At 34.8% G+C, this 22053-nt stretch overlaps 1 protein-coding gene across 1 annotated transcript in view; it reads right to left on the reverse strand.

The window, feature by feature from the left end:
- CSMD3 (CUB and Sushi multiple domains 3) overlaps positions 1–22053 on the reverse strand; it is a gene marked incomplete at its 3' end in the record, with an annotated part of 1277483 nt that overhangs the window by 672007 nt on the left and 583423 nt on the right. Inside the window, exon 10 of the mRNA XM_027771421.1 lies at positions 16996–17120. Within this exon, the coding sequence (XP_027627222.1) occupies positions 16996–17120 (125 nt within the window). The remainder of the gene's footprint in view (positions 1–16995; positions 17121–22053) is intronic.

Genomic DNA, 22053 nt, shown 5'->3' on the forward strand with positions numbered 1-22053 from the left:
ACCTGAAGGCATGAAACTTCCATTTTCCCATTCTTTGAACAGAAATGTGATATGTGTTACTGAATGTTCCGACCAGTCTGCTGCTAGTGAGTACATTACTCTTTGAGAATAAAGGAGCGCCCCCCCCTAAGAAAACAGTATCATTTCATGTTGTTTACTGAATCCTCCTAGAAGTTAAACTGACCAATTTATTACTGAGAGAAATGAATTAGCTGAATTATCCTTCAGAAACTTTGACTTAACTAGTCTAGGGTAGGAACCAATAATTTTTTTAAGGTCTTCAGGTAATTTTAACTTGCAACCAGGGGTAAGCACCACTGTGTTAAATAAAACCTTCATATATGATCATATTTTTCAGACTAACTGCTTGGTGACAGCCCCAGTACAGTATTCACATCAATTTCATCTTAAGTTCCATCCACCTTCATCATGGATCTCTTGATTTTTTCTTCGCCTCAGAGAAGTTTACCTACTTTTTGGTGGGGGAAAAAAAAAAAAACGGGGGGGGGAGCAAGCCTACCCTCTACTTCTCGCTTATAAAATTATCTGTACCTTCACCATTCCTTTCTCATGTTTTCCTTTCTCAAAGGAGAAAGTATATCAACTCCTATTCAAAGACATTGCTACCCCTGCTATTCTGAGTTCTACCCTATGCCTCCCAGGACAGTAATCCACCAATTGACTGAGCTCTCATTTGCACCTTCAACTTCTCACAAGCACTGTGTCTTTATCCTAATTATTTAAACATCTCACATTCCAAAACAATCTTTCCGCAATTCATGCTCCTCTCTGACTACTAACTTAGCCCTTGCCTTTGCTTCATAGTCCACCTTCCGCTTTTCACTTTAAACCTCAATTTTCTCACCTCATTACTCCTCAATTATAGCCATGTGGTTTCTGCATCAATAATTCCATTGAAAATGATTTTACCAAGGTCACTGGTGACCTTAGCTGTTGAATTCAGAGTTCTTATTTTCTTGACCATATTACAACATTTAACAACATGACCACATCTTATTTAGAAAATCTTTCCTTGCTGTGCTGTCATATCACTATACTTGTCTGTATCCATCTAACTGCTACTTTTTACATTTCCTTTACTTGCTCTGCTTCTATTTCTTATATTGATGTCCCCGCAGTCCACTTCTGCTCTTACCCCTTCTCAACATTTCTGTTATTACTGACTTAATCTAAAATCTTATTTTTCTTTTACCTAAATTATCATTAATAGTACCCAAATAGGATACTCTACATTCTACATTGAGTGTCACCTTTTTACTATTCATACTGCACTTTCTTTCTTTTATATAATTTAATTTCATTCATTCATTTTTAAATTTTCCCACCTTATTAAAGTATAATCAATAAATAAAAATTATATCTTTGACATTTTGATATGTATCTACATTGTGTAAAGATTAAATCAACTTTTGGAATACTCTTTCATACTTACTTTTTGTGTGTGTGGTGTAAACATTTAACGTCTACTTGCTTAACAATTTTCAAGTATACATTATTATTAACTATAGCCATCATGCTATACAACAGATTTCCAGAACTTACTTATCCTATTTAACTGAAACATGTTGCCTTTGACCCAAATCTCCCCATATTTCTCATCCCCTAGCCCTTTGCAACCACCATTATACTTTCTGCTTCTGTGAATCAGCCTTCCTAGATTCTATATGCAAGTGAGACCATGCAGTAGTTGTCTTTGCATGCCTGTTTTATTTCACTTAGCAGACTGTCTCCCAAATTGGTCCCTGTTGTTGGAAATGACAGGATTTCCTTTCTTGTTTCTAATATCAGTAGTATTCAATTCTGTATATATACCATATTTTCTTGATGCACTCATCCATTAATTAATAAACATGTAGGTTGATTCATAAAAGTTATATACTTGTTTTTTTGTGAATTTTGCTAAATAAACATGAGAGTGCAGATATAACTTCAACATATTTGCTTTATTTCTTTTGGATATATATCTAAATAGTATGATTGCAATTTAGAAATTTTTAAGGAGCTTCCACACAACCTTCCATAATAGCTGTACTAATTAACATTGTTACTAACAAGAGTACAAGGGTTTTCCTTTCTTTACATCTTCACGAACACTTGTCATCTCTTGTATTTTTTATAATAGTCAACCTAATAGGTACGAGGTACTGGGAAAACTAGTTATTAATATGCAGAAGAAGAAAATTTGACCTTTATCTTCTTGCATGTACAAAAATTAAAAAAATGGATTAAATACTTAAATGTAAGACCCAAAACTGTTAACTAGAAGCAAAGGTATAATTTTTTTTTTCAGACAGAATCTTGCTATGTTGCAATCCTCCTGCCTCAGCCTCCTGAGTCAATGGGACTACATGGGCACACCACTTTACCTGGCCTTTAGGTTAAACTAGGAATTGAACCCAAACCTAGGCCTTCTACATGGTCCCAATATGAAGAATACAGTCTGTGTAGCACACACCACTGCAATTATGCCAGGAGAAAGCTTTCTGACATTAGTTTGGTCCATGATTTCTTGATATGATACCCCAAAACTCAAGCAACAAAACCAAAATACACAAATAGGACTGTACCAAACTACAAGATTTTGCATAGCAGAGGAAACAATCAACAGAGAGAATAGACAAGACAGTCATGGTAGAAAATATGTTCAAACCATACAGTTGATAATGAATTAATATACAAAATACTAGGTTATCGGGAAAGTCATGGCATATGTTCCTCTGCTTTTCTATGCAAAAGTGCTTCATGACTTTCAACACCCCAAATATAAGGAACTCAATTCAGTAGCAATAAAACAAATAACTTAGGAAAAGACATTTCTCACAAAAAGACACAAATTGTCAACAGTTACATTAAAAATATTCATATTCCATTTCCTAAAACATACTGGACTCTGAGAGTTTATGTCTTTACTTCTGTGGTTACCTCCAACTGTTGTATTCTTCATATCAGCCATTTTGCTTCTCCCTAACCTTGTCCTACTGCATTTCAGGATTTATCTCATACTTCCTTCTGTGGAAGTGCTTATTAATATTTCCTCTCAACCTCCAAAGGCACTCAGTTTTTATACAGTTCTAGCATGGAATTTATAATAAAGTATTGTATTTGCATATACACTTTGGAATCTCCTCGTGGTCCCCACTATTGAAAGTTAATTCATGTAGGTAGGAATTTCTGTCTTAGTTACCTTTTTACTGCAGGACCTAGTACAGTGCCTGGACATAATTATTAATCAATAAAATTTTGCTCAATACATCAAATTAATATACTATCTGTTTTTAAAGAACACATAAGGCAAAAATATCTCCTTCTTTATGTATCCAAGGTTAAACCCAACATTTATCTTGTCACAATAAGACTTCACCATCAGATCCATCTGTCTAACCATACACATCATAACAGGTTTCAATATTCCCCATACTCAATAACTTTATGCTTTTCCACATTCACCCACCACTGTCTTTATCTTATTCATATGGTTCTTTCCATGACCTTTTCTCTGCCTTGAATGTCTTTCCACTTCACAATCTCTTTGTCTGTCTGCCTGCCTCTCCTTGAATTAGTACTTATATTTTTCTAGACTCCATTAGGCTTAATAGATTTTTCATCTTGTTTGAATTGAAAACACTGAGTTCCTTTATCTAAAATAGTTCTTATTCCCATAAATAGTAATGTATACTTTTCTGTTGCTGTTTTTTTTCCCAGTGGAGGAGATTATTGATTTCCTTGAGAAGAAATACTTTTTATTTTACTTCTCTTACCTAATTAGCACACAAATATCAATGTTGTAAGTAAATATATTATTTCCAAAATAGAAAAAAATATATATATTCATATACATCATAGTCAACTCAGAGATAGAAGACCAAGTGATATTTTTGAGGACAATGACATTTATTTCCTAAAAGGTAATATTATTATTTCTGTCTTCTGAACTTTCTTTGTTATAAATTTGTCTTTGTGACTTAAATAGTGCCTATGTAATCAAGTCTCTGTTGCTTTAGGGATGTTCTCTGCCTGTTTTATTTTGAACTTACTGTTTTCAATAAGATCATAAATTCCTCAAGGGTATGATTTGTTCACTTTTATTCTGTGCTTCTTACATTGTGTCTAACATAGCAGTAAACAAAACAGTCATTCATTCAAATATTTGTGAGCATGTCCACCATGTGATAGACATTGCTAGTTGTTGGGGATGCTCACACTACATTCCTAGATCTGAAACAATTACTGTGAGCCAACTAAGGTAAAACATAGTTTGTACTGCAATATAAGGAAAAGATTGCAAATATGTGATCAATTCTGTATGTTCATATCAATCATAAAAACTATGACTTAAATTTTTATATAAATTCTACTTAAATATTAAAAATACCCCTTTCTCACCAAATATATCTGTATATTCTTCCTATGCTTTTTGTTCCCCACTGGGTATCTATGTCTTTTTGAGTTTGTATCTTTTTCTACTTCATGTTATTTCTTTCTCCTTGCATGGCATAATTCTTTATTTTGAGTACATATACAAAACATCAGACATTCTAGGGTCACACTGAGGTCACTTTTATCTATAAACCCTTCTGGCCAGAACTAGCTCTGCTGTTATTTTAAAGCAAATGAAGTTTTCACTGTGAAGAAGATAAATAAGAGAGTCCTCAGTCCAATATCTTTAGTTTTATCTTTTTATGTAATAAGAATTTGTGGAAAGGCTGATAAATCATTATAGATCTTCATGCTTTCTGCTTTTAGCATATCCTGACAACAAATACAATAAATAAGGTTTTGTACATCGTGGAGGAATTTTGAGGGATCTCATAGATTTCTTATAAACACAAAAAAGCCACTTCAAGATTTTTTTGGGATTTCCTTCTGGATGGGTAGTTTATAATCTAAAAGCCACTTTAAGATTTTTCTATGGGGGAGCCAGCAGTTAGCGTAATGGCTATGTCACTGGACTCCCACGTAGTCGACCGCGGTTTGCATCCCGGACCCGGTGGCTTAAAACTCACGCCAGGTGCGTGTGCGTGCGTACCCAAGATCCCGAGAGGAGAATGGAGGAGAAGGGATTGCGGTGTTACCATCTCCCCTGGTGGATGATTTCTCGCTTTCTGTCTCTATGTCTCTCTCTGTCTGTCTGGTGAGCGCATGCGCCCTATAGTGAAAACCTCTCCAAAAAAAAGAGAAAAGAAAAAAAATATTTTTTCTTTGGGATTTCCCTCTAGAAGGACAGTTTGTAATCTAAATTTTGAATTCTCTGTGCTGACTGCATTAGTTTTTCATTGGTTCATCTTTTCATTAAGACATTACATTTCCATTTTTTTTTTCAGTATTTGGTTGTTTTGTTCAGCTAGAATCCATTGTTTATGAGGTTATTGCTTCTTTTTTGTGCTTTGGTCATGATGTGGTTCACTTTATCCCCATTAAAACTTAATTCCTGAAAATTAAAAAAATTATAAGTGCTAGAAGTGAAAAAGTTGCTTTCTTCTTTCTCACTACCTAAATCTCTAAGATTTATTGGCTAATTTTAAGAAGTAAAATATTTCATTTTTAACAACTGTCAAAATTATAATCCATAATGTATAGTAAATTGAAGAATCACATTATAATTAATGTTTTCTAAAGATACATTGTTCAATGTCTACATATTAAGGGGCCAGTTAGAGGAACAGTGGTAAAGCAACCTGGCTCCTGTCATGAACCTCCCTAAGCATATCCGGTATCCACACATATTGTGAGGCAGGCCATAGAGACAAGGGATGGGTTACTGCATGACGACCCTGTAGAGTATGACCGTCTCTCTGTCTTACTCTGTCTTTCTCAAAGAAGAAATAACGAAAAAAATTAAATCAACATAGGATTGCATTTAACAGTAGGAAAATGTATAAAAATATAATTCTTTATCTTAATATGAAATTATACTTTAATGGAAAATGAGATATGAAAGAATTCTATAATCTAAATTGCTTTGAAGCAGTACGATGATTGATAATCATAGTTTTAGCACTAAATAAATGTAATATTTTTCTTAAAAAAAACCAAAACAGTGCAATATAAAACTATATAATAATTTGTTGATGATAATTTATAAGACATTTTAAAAACAGTTATTGCCTGTGTATGACAGGAACTGAGAAAAATACTGGGCCAACAAAGGTAAAAAGAATATTGAACTAAAAATAACCTTAACATGTTTTAAAAGTCAAAAAAAAGTAGTAATTACCCTTGAGAATGTTTAAAAGTTACAACAAAAAGAAGTCCATACTCATCATCCAGTGCAAATATCTTCATGAATTTACTAATAAGCATATTGAAGTCCAGGAAAGATTAATCAAATGACCAAGGTCATACTCCCAGAAAATGGCTAACTTAGAAACAGAAACCTCATTTTGATATCTGTGAAGATTTTCTTCCTCATATACCTAGGCAGAACCACTTATTTATTCATTATTTGCATATTTTTCTAATAATTTGTGAGCTAGGTAGGATCAGCAGAATGTATTTCTAAACGTAGATCTAACTGAACCCATTGAAAGGGCATCATTATTTATTTATTTATTTATTTATTTTTAGAGGTTTTTGCTATAGGGTGTGTGTGCTTGCCAGACAGAGAGAGAGAGAGAGAGATGGAGAGACAGAAAATGAGAAATCATCCCCGGGGGGATGGCCATGGCGCAATCCCTTCTCCTCCATTCTCCTCTCAGGATCTTGGGCACACACGCACATTGCCCAGCGTGAGTTTTAAGTCACCAGGTCCGGAATGCAAACTGCAGTCGACTATGTAGGAGTCCAGCGACATAGCCATTAAGCTAACTGCTGGTCCCCAAAAGGGCATCATTAAAATGCAAAGTTTCTTATCATTTAGGTAGTTTTGAGTATTAAATCATCTACTTTCTACTAATAAGGTGACTATAAACACATCACAATTAATCTCCATCATATAACATGTAAATAACATTATATCATTAACATCTGTTAATTGTTAGAACTTGATAAGGTTTATTTGCTTATCGACATCCTATAACATTTCTAAAACTACTGCTTTTAGAAAAAATGATCACCAAAAATATGAATGTGTGATAAATGTCCATATCTACACCATCTGCCTATCTTCTTCACCATATGTCACACTATTAATTGCTAATATCATCCTTATTATGCATCATTTCATCTGTAACATTATTCCATGAAACTAAGAAGGCATCAACAAGAAGTACAGAAAAACACCTGCTATATGCATTTCTGGTTGATAAATTTCAGCAGGTTCTGGTTTGCTCTTGGGGAAAATTTGCTAATTGCTTTTACATAACAGGAAGCCTTCTATCAGGGCAACTTGCAATGATTACTGTAGTATATTCTTAAACTGTTTGTTATAATTAATTGAATCTTCCCATACTATTTGTTCAAAATACTTATTTAGCAATCATCATATGAACAAAAAACTGGGTATAATGCACTAGGCTAAACACTGTGAAGAATAATAAAATTATGAGAGAATTTTTACAAACTTAAAACTCCAAAGACCTTCAATAAATATGGCTAATGAGGATCATAGCTCTTACATTTGACCAGTAATTATTTATCTATAATATTACTTGTATATCTGTATTTTACTTTGCATATGAAGAAAGGATGATTCTCATTGATTGATTCACACTTAGATTCTTTTATTGAATCAGAGGCAATGTATGGATAGACCAAATGATACTTGCCCACTTCTTGGCAACAGTTAAAACAGATGCATTTAAAATTTAAGTACTTTAGAAGTGTTGATGATTTTGTTCTTTCTTGGGTGGTTTTGGTTGAAGAAGCAAGTCTACCACCCATGAAATGATAAGGGACCATTGCCAAAACTAATAGAATTAAGAAAGTAAATGTAAAGTAATTTTAAAGAAGGAGGAGATAAATGATAATTAAAATAGCTAGGTAAGAATTTTTGGAGGAGGTGAAAATCGAGCAAGACCTTGAGAGGTGGACAGAATGTGATTAGCTTGGTCATTCAGGGACAGGCCAGCCATTTATGAAAACTGATTCATGATTCTGCTTAGTATTGAGATGTTAGAATAAACTTTTAGTAAGATTTAAATAAACAGGACCAGTTAGTGGTATGATGGTTAAGTCATCTGAATCCTACATGGCTGCCTCCTCCATTCAAGTCCCAGATCCAGAGACTAGAAAAAAACATGCTGGATGCGTGTGCATGTATTCCCAAAATCCTGAAAGGAAAAATGGACAAGGAATTGCTGAGTGACTATCCTCCATGAGTGTGGCTTTCTCATTTTCCCTATTGCCCTCTCTAACTCTTTCTGGCAAGTGGTTGTGCCCTTTAGCAAAAAGTTAGAGAAACAAAGTTGAATAGAGACAAATCAAGAAATGAAGTGGAATGGAGACAAATCATGTATAATTATGATTTTGGAAACCAAGAGACTTAATTTTCTAATTGCTATTGCGTAACAGGAGGTCTTCTACCAGGGCAACTTTCCTCAGTTGGAATGATCCTGTACAATGATCACTGTGCTAAGTACCAGCAGAAAAGCAGCAGCAAGGCCACCACCACACCATCACCTCTCTCTATTAAGTGTATACAGTGCTTTAGGCTGTACATTCATGATTTTATAGATTCATTACCTCGCCGATCTTCATACATATTCTTAGCTCCCTATGACGTATGAACTGATATGTTGTAATGCCCTATTTACAAAAATCTGATCATTACCTGAGAAGATTATATAAGTAGATCATAGATATGAACTGGTATAGCCTGATGTCTGAGTTTATATGCTTAATTGTTTCATTTTGTAGACTTATGATATGAAACTGAAAAACAACTCGGGGCCTTTGAACATTCTTTGATTTAATAAAAGTGAGGTATAGATGGGATTAGTCTGCAGGAAAATGTGAGATAAACTGTAGTCCAATTGAAAAGACATGAGACGGGCCCAACAGATGATGTAATGGTTACATCACTGACTCCCACTTGTCGACTGACTTAAAACTCATGCCAGGCACATGTGTGTGCATGCCCAAGATCCAAAGAGGAAGATGGAGGAGAAAAGATTGCAGCATGGTCATCCCCCCTGTAGGTGGTGGGGGGGATTTCTCACTTTCTGCCTCTGTTTCTCCAGTGAGCACATGCAGATCATAGCAAAAAATCATTCTTAAAAATAAATAAATAAATAAGAAAGAAAGTAAAGATATGGGACAGTTGTTAGTACCAGAATGGTGGAATAGTGACAATGGGAAATATGTCCCAGAGACATATTAAAGAATGAGATACCTAACATAATCTTCCTAATCTTAACCACATTCTATATGCTTTCACATAACAAACCAAATTGGAGTGTTCTTACTCCCATACCTCATTTCCCAGATATGTCAATTCACATTGTGATTTATTCTTTATATCTGGAATGACTTCCATATTCAACTCTCTCTGTCAATATCTAAAATAATTTCTAAGTTCAGCCCACAAATTACCTCCTTCCTCTCAATGATTGTCCATCACCAAACGTAAATAATAATCTTCCTTATTTGAATTGTGGAGAGGAGTGCACCTATCTTGTACACAATAGAGTTTACTATAACTTAGCTATTTTTATGTTTATGAATGAAAAATCACACAAAATAGTAAACTAGACTTTATACTGTATATCACATATAGTATTTAATATGGCATACCTATTCATGTTTATAGAACAAATAAGAAATAAATTGATTATTACATCAATACATGAATAGATAAATAATTCAGTGATTGAATGAATAACAAAACTGCAAGGTGTCTCATGATTTTTACCCTAGTTTTCACTGTTTCCCTATTTCTCTGTCTTTTTTTTTTCTAATCCTTTAAACACCTGTTTCATTACTCTCATAAGTGGTTCATATGCTTTTAACTTAACAGACAAAACCCTTGTTTATTTGAGGCCATCCAAATAAATAATGATTAACAGTTTGTCCATTTTTTTGTTTAATCTATCATTATTAACTCTCCTAAACATTTCCAAGTTAATAAAATTATAAATTCCAAAACATTGTTTCTTTAAACATCAAGAAGATCTAAAATGAACATTCTACATACCATTCAAGGCATAAGACATAAGCGTATTTGCATAAGTTCCTGTTTTTGAATATTTACTACATTTCCAACAAAGTCATAATTATTTTCACAACCATAAACTAGCAAATATTTGGTATACATATCATATCTAGAAAATACAAATTACTATTTGTGTAAAAATCCATTAATATTAATTTCTGAACTGCTCTTTAATTCATAATTTGTTGTCTATGTGAACTTTTGGTTCCTTTAAAATCAGCATTTCTTGATCGCTCAACCATGTAAAAGATAGAAAGTAGCTATATTAATCATCTCTCTAAGGTGTAGTGCACTGATATTGCTATTTATGCTGCTGTCTGTTAAAAAGCATATTTATTCTGTCCATGCACCCATGAGACAGAACTATCCTTTGTTCAGACTCATAGTGCATAGTCATTTTAAAACCTCAATTATTATTTCAGTATTTTCCTCCATTACTGTTTCTAGCACCACAGCCAGTTACTTCTAGCAACAGAATGTATTTTATAAGTATACATATGTGCTTTGCATGCAATCAGCAAAAAAGGCACAAATACATGATTATCTAAAGAAAAGAGATTAACTTAGATAAAATAATACTGATAACAAATATTGAACATGCAATTTTTATACCTCCTAGCTAACAACTGCTGGATGAATAAATAAGAATATTTATGTATATCATATAAACATATGTATGGAAGATACCACCGTCTGCAATATCTTTTCTTTTTTTTTGAGAGGTTTTCACTATAGGGTGCGTGCGCTCGCCAGACAGACAGAGACATAGAGACAGAAAGCGAGAAATCACCCCCCCAGGGGGGATGGTCACACCGCAATCCCTTCTCCTCCATTCTCTTCTTGGGATCTTGGGCACGCACACACACGCTCCCGGCGTGAGTTTTTTAAGCCACCGGGTCCGGGACGCGAACCGCGGTCAACTACGTGGGAGTCCAGCGACATAGCCATTACACTAACTGCTGGTTCCCCCCATCTGTAATATCTTGAACTCTAAGATAAACTACTACATATTAACATTCAACAAATATTTTTTTGAGAGTCAAGGCAATACAGAGCTACTCTTGGTGCTATCATGTTTATGAAAAAATAATGAAATTATGTAACATTATTTCGACCTTTAAACAATGTATAAGCATAAACATAATTCATTTTTATCAAAATAAAAATTTTGAGGTAGAAAAGGTTTATAGTTTCAATATTACTTTATACAGACCTTAAATTTCATGATCTGGATAAAACTTCTGTGAGATTTTTTTTCTACTTTAACATTAATATCCTTTTATTTAATCTATCATCTATATTCATATTCTATTTTTACTAGCCCAAAATACACATGTCTATTTATGTATCACTGAAATAGAATCCATAGAACATATCATTTAAAAAGTACAGTGTTCACCATACTGTTCTTTTTCTTTTTTCTTTTTTTGGAGACTTTTTTTGCTATAGGGTGCGTGCGCTCGCCAGACAGACAGAGAAAGATACAGAAAGCAAGAAATTACCCCTCAGGGAGGATGGCCACGCCGCAATCCCTTCTCCTCCATTCTCCTCTCTGGATCTTGGGCACGTGCACACATGCACCTGGCATGAGTTTTAAGCCACCAGGTCGGGGACAAACCGCAGTCAACTACGTGGGAGTCCATCAACATAGCCATTATGCTAACTGCTGGTCCCCACCATACTGTTCTTTATACTATATTTCATCATGAGAAGAGGCCGTTATAAGAAATCAGCCTTATGGCACTGATGAAAATAATCCCTACGTGCCATGTTACTCAGTGTTCACGTTTTAAAGAAAATAAAATTACTTCATGTCTCAAAGCTAGGAAGATGTTTGCTTTTCTTATATCACTAATATAATTGTACTTTATGGATAGTAGCATTTTTTGCATAAATTGGTCAGATTTCTTTATATATTTGACAGATATATTATTTAAATCTAGTATGCAAATGATTCCTAAAAGGTTTTTTTAATATATTCACATGTAAGTTTTCATTTAGGGTCATTTAACTATTTTACCTTTTTTCCTTATTATCCCCACTTATATGTGCTTTATATTTTATTGTACTACATATCATTTTGTACACCTTTTAAAATGACAACAGTAATGAATAAACAATCATATGTTGTATAAAACTTGTACTTGGACCTGAAAATTCTCTCTTTTTTCTTACTCTTGGTTGACATTGCAAAGTGAGTGAGATATACCTGTTGCCTTCATTTTCTCATTTTCTATACTCCATTTGATGTGCTGAAATCTGGCTTCACTCCTCCATTCTATGAAGTCTCTTTCAGGGATATTACCATTTTCCAGTCTATACTTTAGGAAAGTGCCTGGATTTTTCTGTGCCTTATGTTGTTTATTTCTAAATTGGAATAATGTGTCCATTAGTTTTTTTGATGATTAAATAATATTTAGTGTATGCAGTGATCAGCATAATGCCTGACCCAGAGTAAGTGCTTAAAAATGGTGCTAATGATGTCAGTGTTATAGTAACTGTGGATACTCTCCCATATAACTTCATTTTTCAGTGTCTATATATTCTTCATTAATTTTCTTAAGACAGTCTAGCTACATCAAATTCCTTCTGCCTCTGTCTCTTGGCTAGACTACCATACATGAATTTTTATTTTATTTATTTTTTGCTATGGGACACATGTGCTTGCTGGAGAGATAGAAATCAAGAAATCATACCCCTCGGGGGGATCACCATGCCACAATCCTGTCTCCTCCATTCTCCTCTTGGGATTTTGAGCACATACACACACAAACATGTGCCTGGTGTGAGTCTCAAGCTGCTAGTCTGGGTCTCGAACCATGGTTGGCCATGTGGGAGTCCAGCACCTTAACCACTATGCTATTGCTAGCTTTCTTTCCTTTTTTTTAAATAGATATTTGCTATAGTGCACATATATTCATAGAGAAACAGAGAGACAAAAAAGCAAGAAATCAGGGACCAGCAGTTAGCATAATGACTGTGTTGCTAGACTCCCATGTCGTCTACAGTGGTTTGAGTCACAGACCCGGCAGCTTAAACTCATGCCAGGCGCGTGTACATGCATGCCCAAGATCCCGAGAGGAGAATGGAGGAGAAGGGAATGCAGTGTGGTCATTTCCCCTTGGAGGGTAATTTCTCACTTTCTGTCTCTCTGTCTCTTTCTGTATTACTGGCGAGTGCATGCGCCATATAGCAAAAAACTCTCAAAAAAAAAAGAAAAAAAAGAGAGCAAGAAATCACTCCCCAGGTGGGATGGTCAAGTCACAATCCCTTCCCCTCCACTCTACTTTAAGTTCCTCTCCACTCTACTTTCAGGATTTGGGGCATGCACATACACTTGCCTGGTATAAGTTCAAGCCACTGTGTCCAGGACTCAAACTGTGGTTGTTTATGTGTAAGTCCAGTGCCTTAACCACTATGCCACTTACTGGCCCCTGCCTGACTCTTTAAAGACAGGATATCACTATTTTGCCCATGCCAGCCTTAAGCTTGTGATCATCCTGGCTCTGCCTCCTCAGTCTCTGGGGTTACAAGCACATACCACCATTCCTAGTATTTAGGTTGGACTGGGAATTGAACATAGGCTTCCCATGTGGTCCCAGCCTACAAAGTCCATCCAGTTCTTAGCAGCATGAACCAGTGACTGCATCAGTTTCTTCATATTATTAACAGCATGAGATTTTTCTAGTCTTAGATACTTGAACATTATCTTTGTCTCCTTGTCATATTTCATATTCAGCCAATTGTGAAGTGCTTTGTCTTTTTACCTTTCCAACAGTTCTCAATTTGTCCCTTCTCCTAAAATCATCCTCATTCTATCTTTTCAGAATCTACAAGGAGTATTGGCTCAGTGAAAATGTTTCCTATGGTATAAGAAGAACTCAAGCAATCTTGAGGCACTGAAAAGGTAAAAATATCATTGTTAAAAATAACAACCACCACACACACAAAAAAAATCAGGAACAGGAGGTTAAAGGTATTCATTATAAAGTTTAGAACGGCGTCTCATTTTATTTACATAGAAATATTTCATTTGAAGAAAGGATGGGTACAAGAGCTAAGATGAAAGAAGTGGACAGAAAGAATAATTTTTATGGTTAATAGTTAAATTTAAAGAAAGGATTGTGAGCAAGTGGACAAAATGGAAAGATGCAATCAGAAGCTAACAAAGGCGTTTTCAAGAAAAGGTATAAAACTGTTAAATTATAATACATTCACACATTTTAACATTTAACCTAATGAGGTCATATTTTTTAAAATTTTAAAAATTTATTTAATCTTATTTATTCATTCACTTACTTTAATTTGACCAGAGAGAGACAGAGAGAGAGAGAAAGAGTGAGAAAGTAAACCACCAGGTCCGGGACTCCAACCTTGGTCTAACATGTGGGAGTGTCCAGCATCTTACCCACCACGCCACCTGCTGGTCCCAATGGGGTCATATTTTATTCTACATCTGTCACAAGTCAGTGACAGATGTGTAAATTTGAGAAGTAGCTTTTAATTCCACTAGCAGGAACTTCAGGTCCTTGTAATAAGAATCTGTCTGACTTCAATGGCATAGTTCTTGCAAACCTTGAAGCTTTTCTAATGATATTGCATGTAAGTTTTTTTTTTTTTTTTTTTTTTTTTTTTTTTTTTTTTTAAGGATATCTCACCGGAAAGACAGAAAGAGACAGAGAGAAGAAAACAAGAAATCACCCCAGGGGGGATGGCCATGCCACAATGCCTTCTTCTTCATTCTTTTATTTATTTATATTTTTTTGGAGGGGTTTTTGCTATAGGGCAGGCATGCTTGCCAGAAAGATAGAGAGAAACCGAGAGACAGAAAGCAAGAAATCACCCCCCAGGCGGTATGGCCATGCCACAATCCCTTCTCCTCCATTCTTCTCTAAGGATTTTGGGCATGCACGCACATGTGCCCGGCATAAGTTTTAAGTCACTGGGTCTGGGACTCGAACCACGGTCAATTACATGGGAGTCCAGCAACATAGCCATTACGCTAACTGCTCGTCCCTTTTCCCCATTCTTCTCTTGGGATTTTGGGCATGCACCCACATGTGCCTGGTGTGAGTTTTAGGCTGCTGAGTCTGGGATTCAAACCAAATGTAAGTTTTTTAATGTCCAAAAATATGATATTGATACTATGGATAGTCATTGTGCCCCATAATTAGTTAAGTATTGTTTTTCACTGTGAATTGCTTACTGAAATTTAAAGATAGATGAAATGAATATATTTTAATATATGAGCAGGGAATAGCTTTTAAAAGTTCATGGAAAAAATTTTTAAAAACTTATTAAAGAGTTTATTTTAAAACTTCATGAATTTCATATACTTTTTAAAATTCATACTTCAACTCCATTTTTCTACAAAGCTTTTGAAGTTTCATTTTAAAAACTGCAAATTGAGGACCAGCAAATGATGTAATGGTTACACTGATGGACTCACATGTAGCCAACTGCAGTTTGAGTCTCAAACCCGGCAGCTTAAAATTCACGCTGGGCAAGTGTACATGCGTGTCCAAAATCCTGAGAAAAGGATAGAGGAGAAGGGATTGTGGTGTGGTCATCTCCCCAGAGGGATGATGTCTAATCTCTGTCTGTCTTTCTCTCTCTGTCTCTCTGGAAGGTGCACACACCCTGTAGCAAAAATCTATTTAAAAAAAAAAAAGAAAGAAAAGTAAAAACCTGCAAATTTATCTGATCCTAAATTGGTTATTTTAGTCCCTTTTTTTTTCTCCCCAAATTTTGTAATGCAAGAATTTAACCTCCCTTTTACAACATTTTATAACCCAATATTGATTGGGTTTGCTGCATATTTACGCACACACACACACACACACTCACACATGCACACATTGCTAGTTGACCGAAGGCTACTATTGAACAAAAGATTTAAAAACATGATTAGAAATAAATAGCATGATAATTAGGTCCATTTCTTCTGGCAATACCCAACATATATGTCTACACGTACCCAATATACATGAGACTTCAAAACAATTGTGCAAAAATAAAATTGAAGTATGAGCTTATTTTTAAGAAAAATGAAAATGAAAAAATGAAAATGAAAAATGAGAATCCATACATAATTTTCTCATAATACACATGAACTTTTTGCAAACTCTTCATGTGTTTTAGCTGCAAATATTGTGCTGGTAGTATGTAAAGCCATACTATTCACTGCTTCATCTTTGTTTAAATTAACATTAGAACCTGTATTCCAACTCCACTGCTACCAACATTACTATTATACACAAAAGCAATTAATGTGTCAAATCCCTAGCCCAGCTGCATATACTGCTTCTTTGCTTCTCAGGCTAGGACCATAAAGGTCCTGGGTTTATCCAGTCCAATCTAAAATCTGGATTCTATGGCATGAACCTATAATCCCAACAACTCTGGGGAGTTAAAACAGGTGTATCAGAAGCTAAAGACTAGTACGGGAAACAGTAAGTTTTGAAAAGAACTGAGAGTTGTGGCAGTACCTGCCTATAGTTCCAACTGTAAAGTTGAAACAGTAAGACACTGTCTAAAGAAAAAGTAATGGCAATGGAGATAGAATTAAGGTTTTAAAAATCCATTTTCATTGGTTATGCAGAGAGACTAATTGTCATTTAAAAATTTTAAAGGCCAACAATGTCCCCAGTGTGTTACATTTCAGTCTATAGTTTTAAGATTATTAGATTGGAAATTCCTTGGGAATCTAATATGGGTTCACATATTACAGATTCTCAATAAATGTTAAATACATAATCTAGATTTTTTTCCTTAAAGAAAAATTACATTATAATTCACAGATTAATTATAGTTTATAACCTGTGAAACAAATTTGAAACTATTAAGATGTATTCAGAGAATAATTCTATTTTAAAATTTTTCTTTACCTTTACATACAGGCCTATGGTCACTCCAAGCAGCAAAGACTTCAGCTATCCGTTGACAGGTGATACTCTTTGCGCCCTGTAGAACATAATCTTCATCACAAGAGAACTGCACAGTTGATCCAAGGCTAAAAATTGAAGAAGAGTATTTAAAAATAAAATTAGAAAGATACAACATAATAATTAGGCTCTATTTCTATGGTAATACCCAGTACGTAAATATGTACCATAGTGACAAACAGCATCTTCTGAAGAAAATGTGGAAATATGACTTACACAAATTTATAATAAAGTTTACAAACAGATAACTCTAATGAAGTTAATAATATGTACATACTGGGAGGAATTATAGGCATTTAAAGTTATCATCATGTTTAATTATCTTATAGTGTTGAAATCAAGGTTAAATAATAGACTAAGTTTACCATTATGAATAGGTGGTAAATGTGAATCAAAACATAGACATCCTGGCTTAAAGAAGTGCATTACTGTAATTCTTTAGCCTGTTATTTACATGAACATGTACTTAGACATGTTTAAGCATAGCCACATTAATATATATGTGTATGTATGCATATGTACATGTATGTATGTGAATGTTTGTGAAAGTCACAATATATTTTTGCACAGGAAAACAGAAAAATATGTCATGACTTTTCTCATGATCCAAAATATATACACATACAAACATATTTAAAACTCTAAACTTGTGCTAATTCTTTTTTTATAGAAAGGTTATGCAATATTTGGTGCCTTAAAACTCATTAACTATTTATTGGGCCAGCATGTGGTATGGTGGTTAAGGCTCTGTACTCTCACATGACTGACCATAGTTCAAGTCCCAGTCCTGGCAGTTTGCTTTCTCTCTCTCACTTTCTGTCTCTCTCTGATGAGTGAACATGTCCTATATAAAATTAAAAAGTAACTAAAATAAATAATTAAAATAAGGAAAAAATTGTAAAAAAAATTCATTCATCATTTATTTAAGCTATTGCAATTTATATCTTGTTTCTCCTTTCACTAAAATTACCATTTTACAAATCCTGTATGTTAAGAGTAATGAAAGTTTTTCTAAAATGAAAAACTGACCATACATTTTCTTCTTAAAATACTTTTAAAAAATTTACCTATTCATTTAATGAGAAAGACAGACACAGAGAGACACAAAGAGTGAAACACAGACAATACCAACAGTGTCCCCATGCCACAATCCGCCTCCATTCTCAACTAGGCTGGATCACAGGCACATGCAAACACACCCAGTATGTTCAGGGAAGTCCCAGGATATGAATCAAGAACCTTTCCAATGTGAGTCTACCTATGCCACAGCTGAAATCCTTAAATAGTAACCTACCAAAATAAAGTCCAGTTTCCTTAATGAGGCATAAAAAGCCCTTGAGCAGTGAGTCAAACTTCTCTACCTCATCGTTACCTGTGTGCCATGCTTAATCAGTACTTTCAGCAGCTGACATTCTTTGCACACTTTATATTATTTTTCCATCTGCATTGCTTTTCCTCCATCCTCCACCCAGCCTCTGTCTGACAGCTTCTGTTCAACTCTCTGAGCTTGTCATGCATGAGAAGTTTATGATGGTATTTATGTGAGAAAGATATCTATCTAGAACAGTTTGGAGAGCACTTTAAAAGGAAGTATAATTACAGAACAGAAGTCAGTAAGAAAATAATTCAATTTGCCTAGGCCAAGGATTGGCAAACTAAGTCCTACACAGGTTTAAAGCTGGTTGCTTTTGTAGAGATTAGGAGCTAAAAGTGGTCTTTATTTTCTTTTAAATGGTTAAAAAAATTACAAAAATATTATTTTTAAATATAAAATTTGTATTAAGTTTAAATGTCAATATTCACAAGTAAGTTTTATTGAAACACAGCCATACACATTTATGTATTTTCTCTGTTTTTCTGCTATCATGGCAGAGTTGAGTAGTTGCAGCAGAGATTCTGTGGCCGACAGAGTCAACGATATTTACTATCTGCTCTTTATGGAAAATGCTTAACTGCCTCTGGTCTCAGTTAAAGGTGCCTAAATACCTGAAGTAGCATAGCATGTCAGAAGACACAGGGTTTAGAACAGGGAAATCTGTAGGCATTAGGATCTAGACTCATCTGGAACTCTATTCTTTTTCTCATTCTTGTCTTTTTTAAAAAAGCAGATTTCATTACAAATAAAATTTTCAGAGAAGCATACAAAATAAAATGAAAAACTCAAGAAATTATTTTGAATTAAGCATTCATATAGCCAGGAAAGAGATCACTGTTAAAGTCTTACATATTTTGATCCAACCTCTCTTTAGACAATCTCATAGTTTGTGCAACTTTACAAGTTTATGTAATGATCAACTCTTTGCCTTTTCTTTCTTCCCCATCTCAGTAAATGTAAACTTCATTCTTCTAGACACTAAGGCCAAAAACATTGGAGTCATTCTTGTCTTGTTCTCCTATATTTTATATCTACCCCATAAAGTAAATACGGTTTGGCAGCACTTTCAAAATCCAGAATCTAACATTTCTCACTTCTACAATGTTCCTACCATGAGCTGAGCCAACATCATTTCTCATGCGTATTACAACGATTCTTTTTGCTATGTTGTTAGTTTTACTGCTTCTGTTCTTGACCTCCTACAATCTATCATTAAGTAGTATTTAGAGTAATTTTTTAAAAAGAGTTCAAATTATATCACTCTCCTACTTCAAGTCTTCCATTGTTTCCATTTCATTCAGGAAAAAGGCAGCACCCTGGAGCTGAGAGGCACCACTCTCTTATCCTGACTCACATGGGAGGTTCTGGGTTTGTCTTCAGCATCCTCCCTCAACACGTGGTACACAATCTATCATTAAGTAGTATTTAGAGTAATTTTTTAAAAAGAGTTCAAATTATATCACTCTCCTACTTCAAGTCTTCCATTGTTTCCATTTCATTCAGGAAAAAGGCAGCACCCTGGAGCAGGATGGTGACACAGCAGTAATGTCAAACTTGACTCTCTGATCCTGACTCACATGGGAGGTTCTGGGTTTGCCTTCAGCATCCTCCCTCAACACATGGTACACACATGTTCATGCCCATGATCCACGGCTGACTCAAAGCTAGAGGTGGATCACAGCATCAAAATTCTGTTGGGGGTGCCCACTCCTCACATAGGTGTGTTCTCTGTGTTTTTATCTTTGTTCTCATTTATTAAAAAAAAAAAGAAAGAAGAAAGAAAAAAAAGAAGAAGCAATAAAGGGAGCACCCTTATAATAACCAACATTATCTGGCCCATGCTAATTTTCAGAACTCGTTTTCTTTGCTTCCTCTTTGCTCCTCAGTTCTTCAGTCATGCTAGCTTCCTTGCTCAGGCTTGAATATATTAAGTATGTACCCAGTTCATGGTCTTTTCATGTCTTATAGTAATGTGGAAAACCTTGTCTTCAGTAGTCCATATCTTTCGAATTCTGAAATATTCTGGTTTTCCAGCTTATTGTCTTGTTCCCAAGGATCTCCTTGACAACTCTATAAAATGGCTATTCCTTGGGGCAGCAGGTGGTGTGGTGGTTAACATGCTGGACTTCCACATAGCCAACCACAGTTTGAGTAATGGACCAGGTGGCTTGAAAATCATGACCAGCACATGTACATGTGTGAGCAGGATCCTAGGAGGAGAATGAAGACAATTGTGGCATGGCCATCCACCAAGGGGGTGATTTCTCACTGTTTCTCTCACTGTTTCTCTCTTTCTCTCTCTGGTAAGCGCACGTACCCTATACAAAACAAAACAAAACAAAACAAGGACAACAACAACCTGTTCTTAATCCATAATCTTCTCCTGTGTTATTTCCTATATGCTATCTGAGTCATTGTCTGTTTATAGTTGTTCATTCCACTAGAAAAAATTCAGCAACAAATCATTCCTTTTTCCAATCTGTCATTTTCTAGAATATAGTAAATGGTTTTGTGTGTGTGTGTGTGTGTGTGTGTGTGTGTGTGCACGCAACTTTAAAAATGAATAAATGCTATTCCTTGTGGACTTATTGTTTGCTAACATCTAAGATAGCCAGATGCATTCAAATATGTCCATATCCCCATGATTAAACAAAATTATTCTTGGGAAAGGATATTCTCTCAAGACTATTAAAATTCTTATAATCCATAAGTATGTATTTCCCATCACCTGATATACTTACTTCGTTCAAAAATAGCAAGGAAAACAATGTGACTGTAACACAGCTAATAAAAAAGAGAGGTATATAAAGTTAAATCAAAGAAGTCACTAGGGTTAGGGACCAGACTGTTTACATCTTGGTAGACCATGGTTAAGAATTTCTGTCTTTGTTTTGAGAGAATTGGACAGATATTATAAGAGTTTTGAGTCAAGTGAATGACATTATGTTATTTCACATTTTAAAGTGAGCCCATTGGCAGCTAAGTGAATACAATTTGAGGGAGCAAAAGTAGAAGCAACAGTTCGGTTAATAAACTATTGCAATAATTCTTGCTCTCACAGAGATGACCTGATGGTGACTTATATCAGAAATATAGAAGTTAAAAATAATCTTAAGGGTTGGGGAAGAAGACCTAGTACAGGGCCAGGTACACAGAAGTAATTTAATTACTATTTTCTTACAAACTTAATAAATTAATAATCTGTGTAAGTTACTGTATTTTTCAGATGATTATGATAGTTTAGTTTTAGCAAGGCTCTTCCAGCTAGAAATAATACATGGCATCTTGTTTATCTGAAAGGTGTCTGAGTTGCTTCTTTTGATAATAGCAAATTAATTCATTTAGTTTGGAGATAATTGCTTATAATAAACTCCTAACTGTTTTGCTACTATGCCAGGGACTGTCAATGATGGTCTCTGAAATTTCAATACTTTTCCCCTCAACTGCTTAAAAATCCAAACTTTTATTCCAAGTTAATTCATAGGGGAGATTGGAGTAGTTTAGGGTAGGATGAAATAGGGCAGGGTACTGTTTAACAGTTTAGAGGGCAGTCAGAAAGATTTTTCAAATTTTTACTCTGCCCTTCACCAGCTTTTTTTTTTTTTTTTTTTGTGGGGTTTTTTTTT

This window comes from Tupaia chinensis, unplaced genomic scaffold (assembly GCF_000334495.1).
Source record: "Tupaia chinensis unplaced genomic scaffold, TupChi_1.0 Scaffold000032_1, whole genome shotgun sequence".
NCBI classification, from domain to species: Eukaryota; Metazoa; Chordata; class Mammalia; order Scandentia; family Tupaiidae; genus Tupaia; species Tupaia belangeri.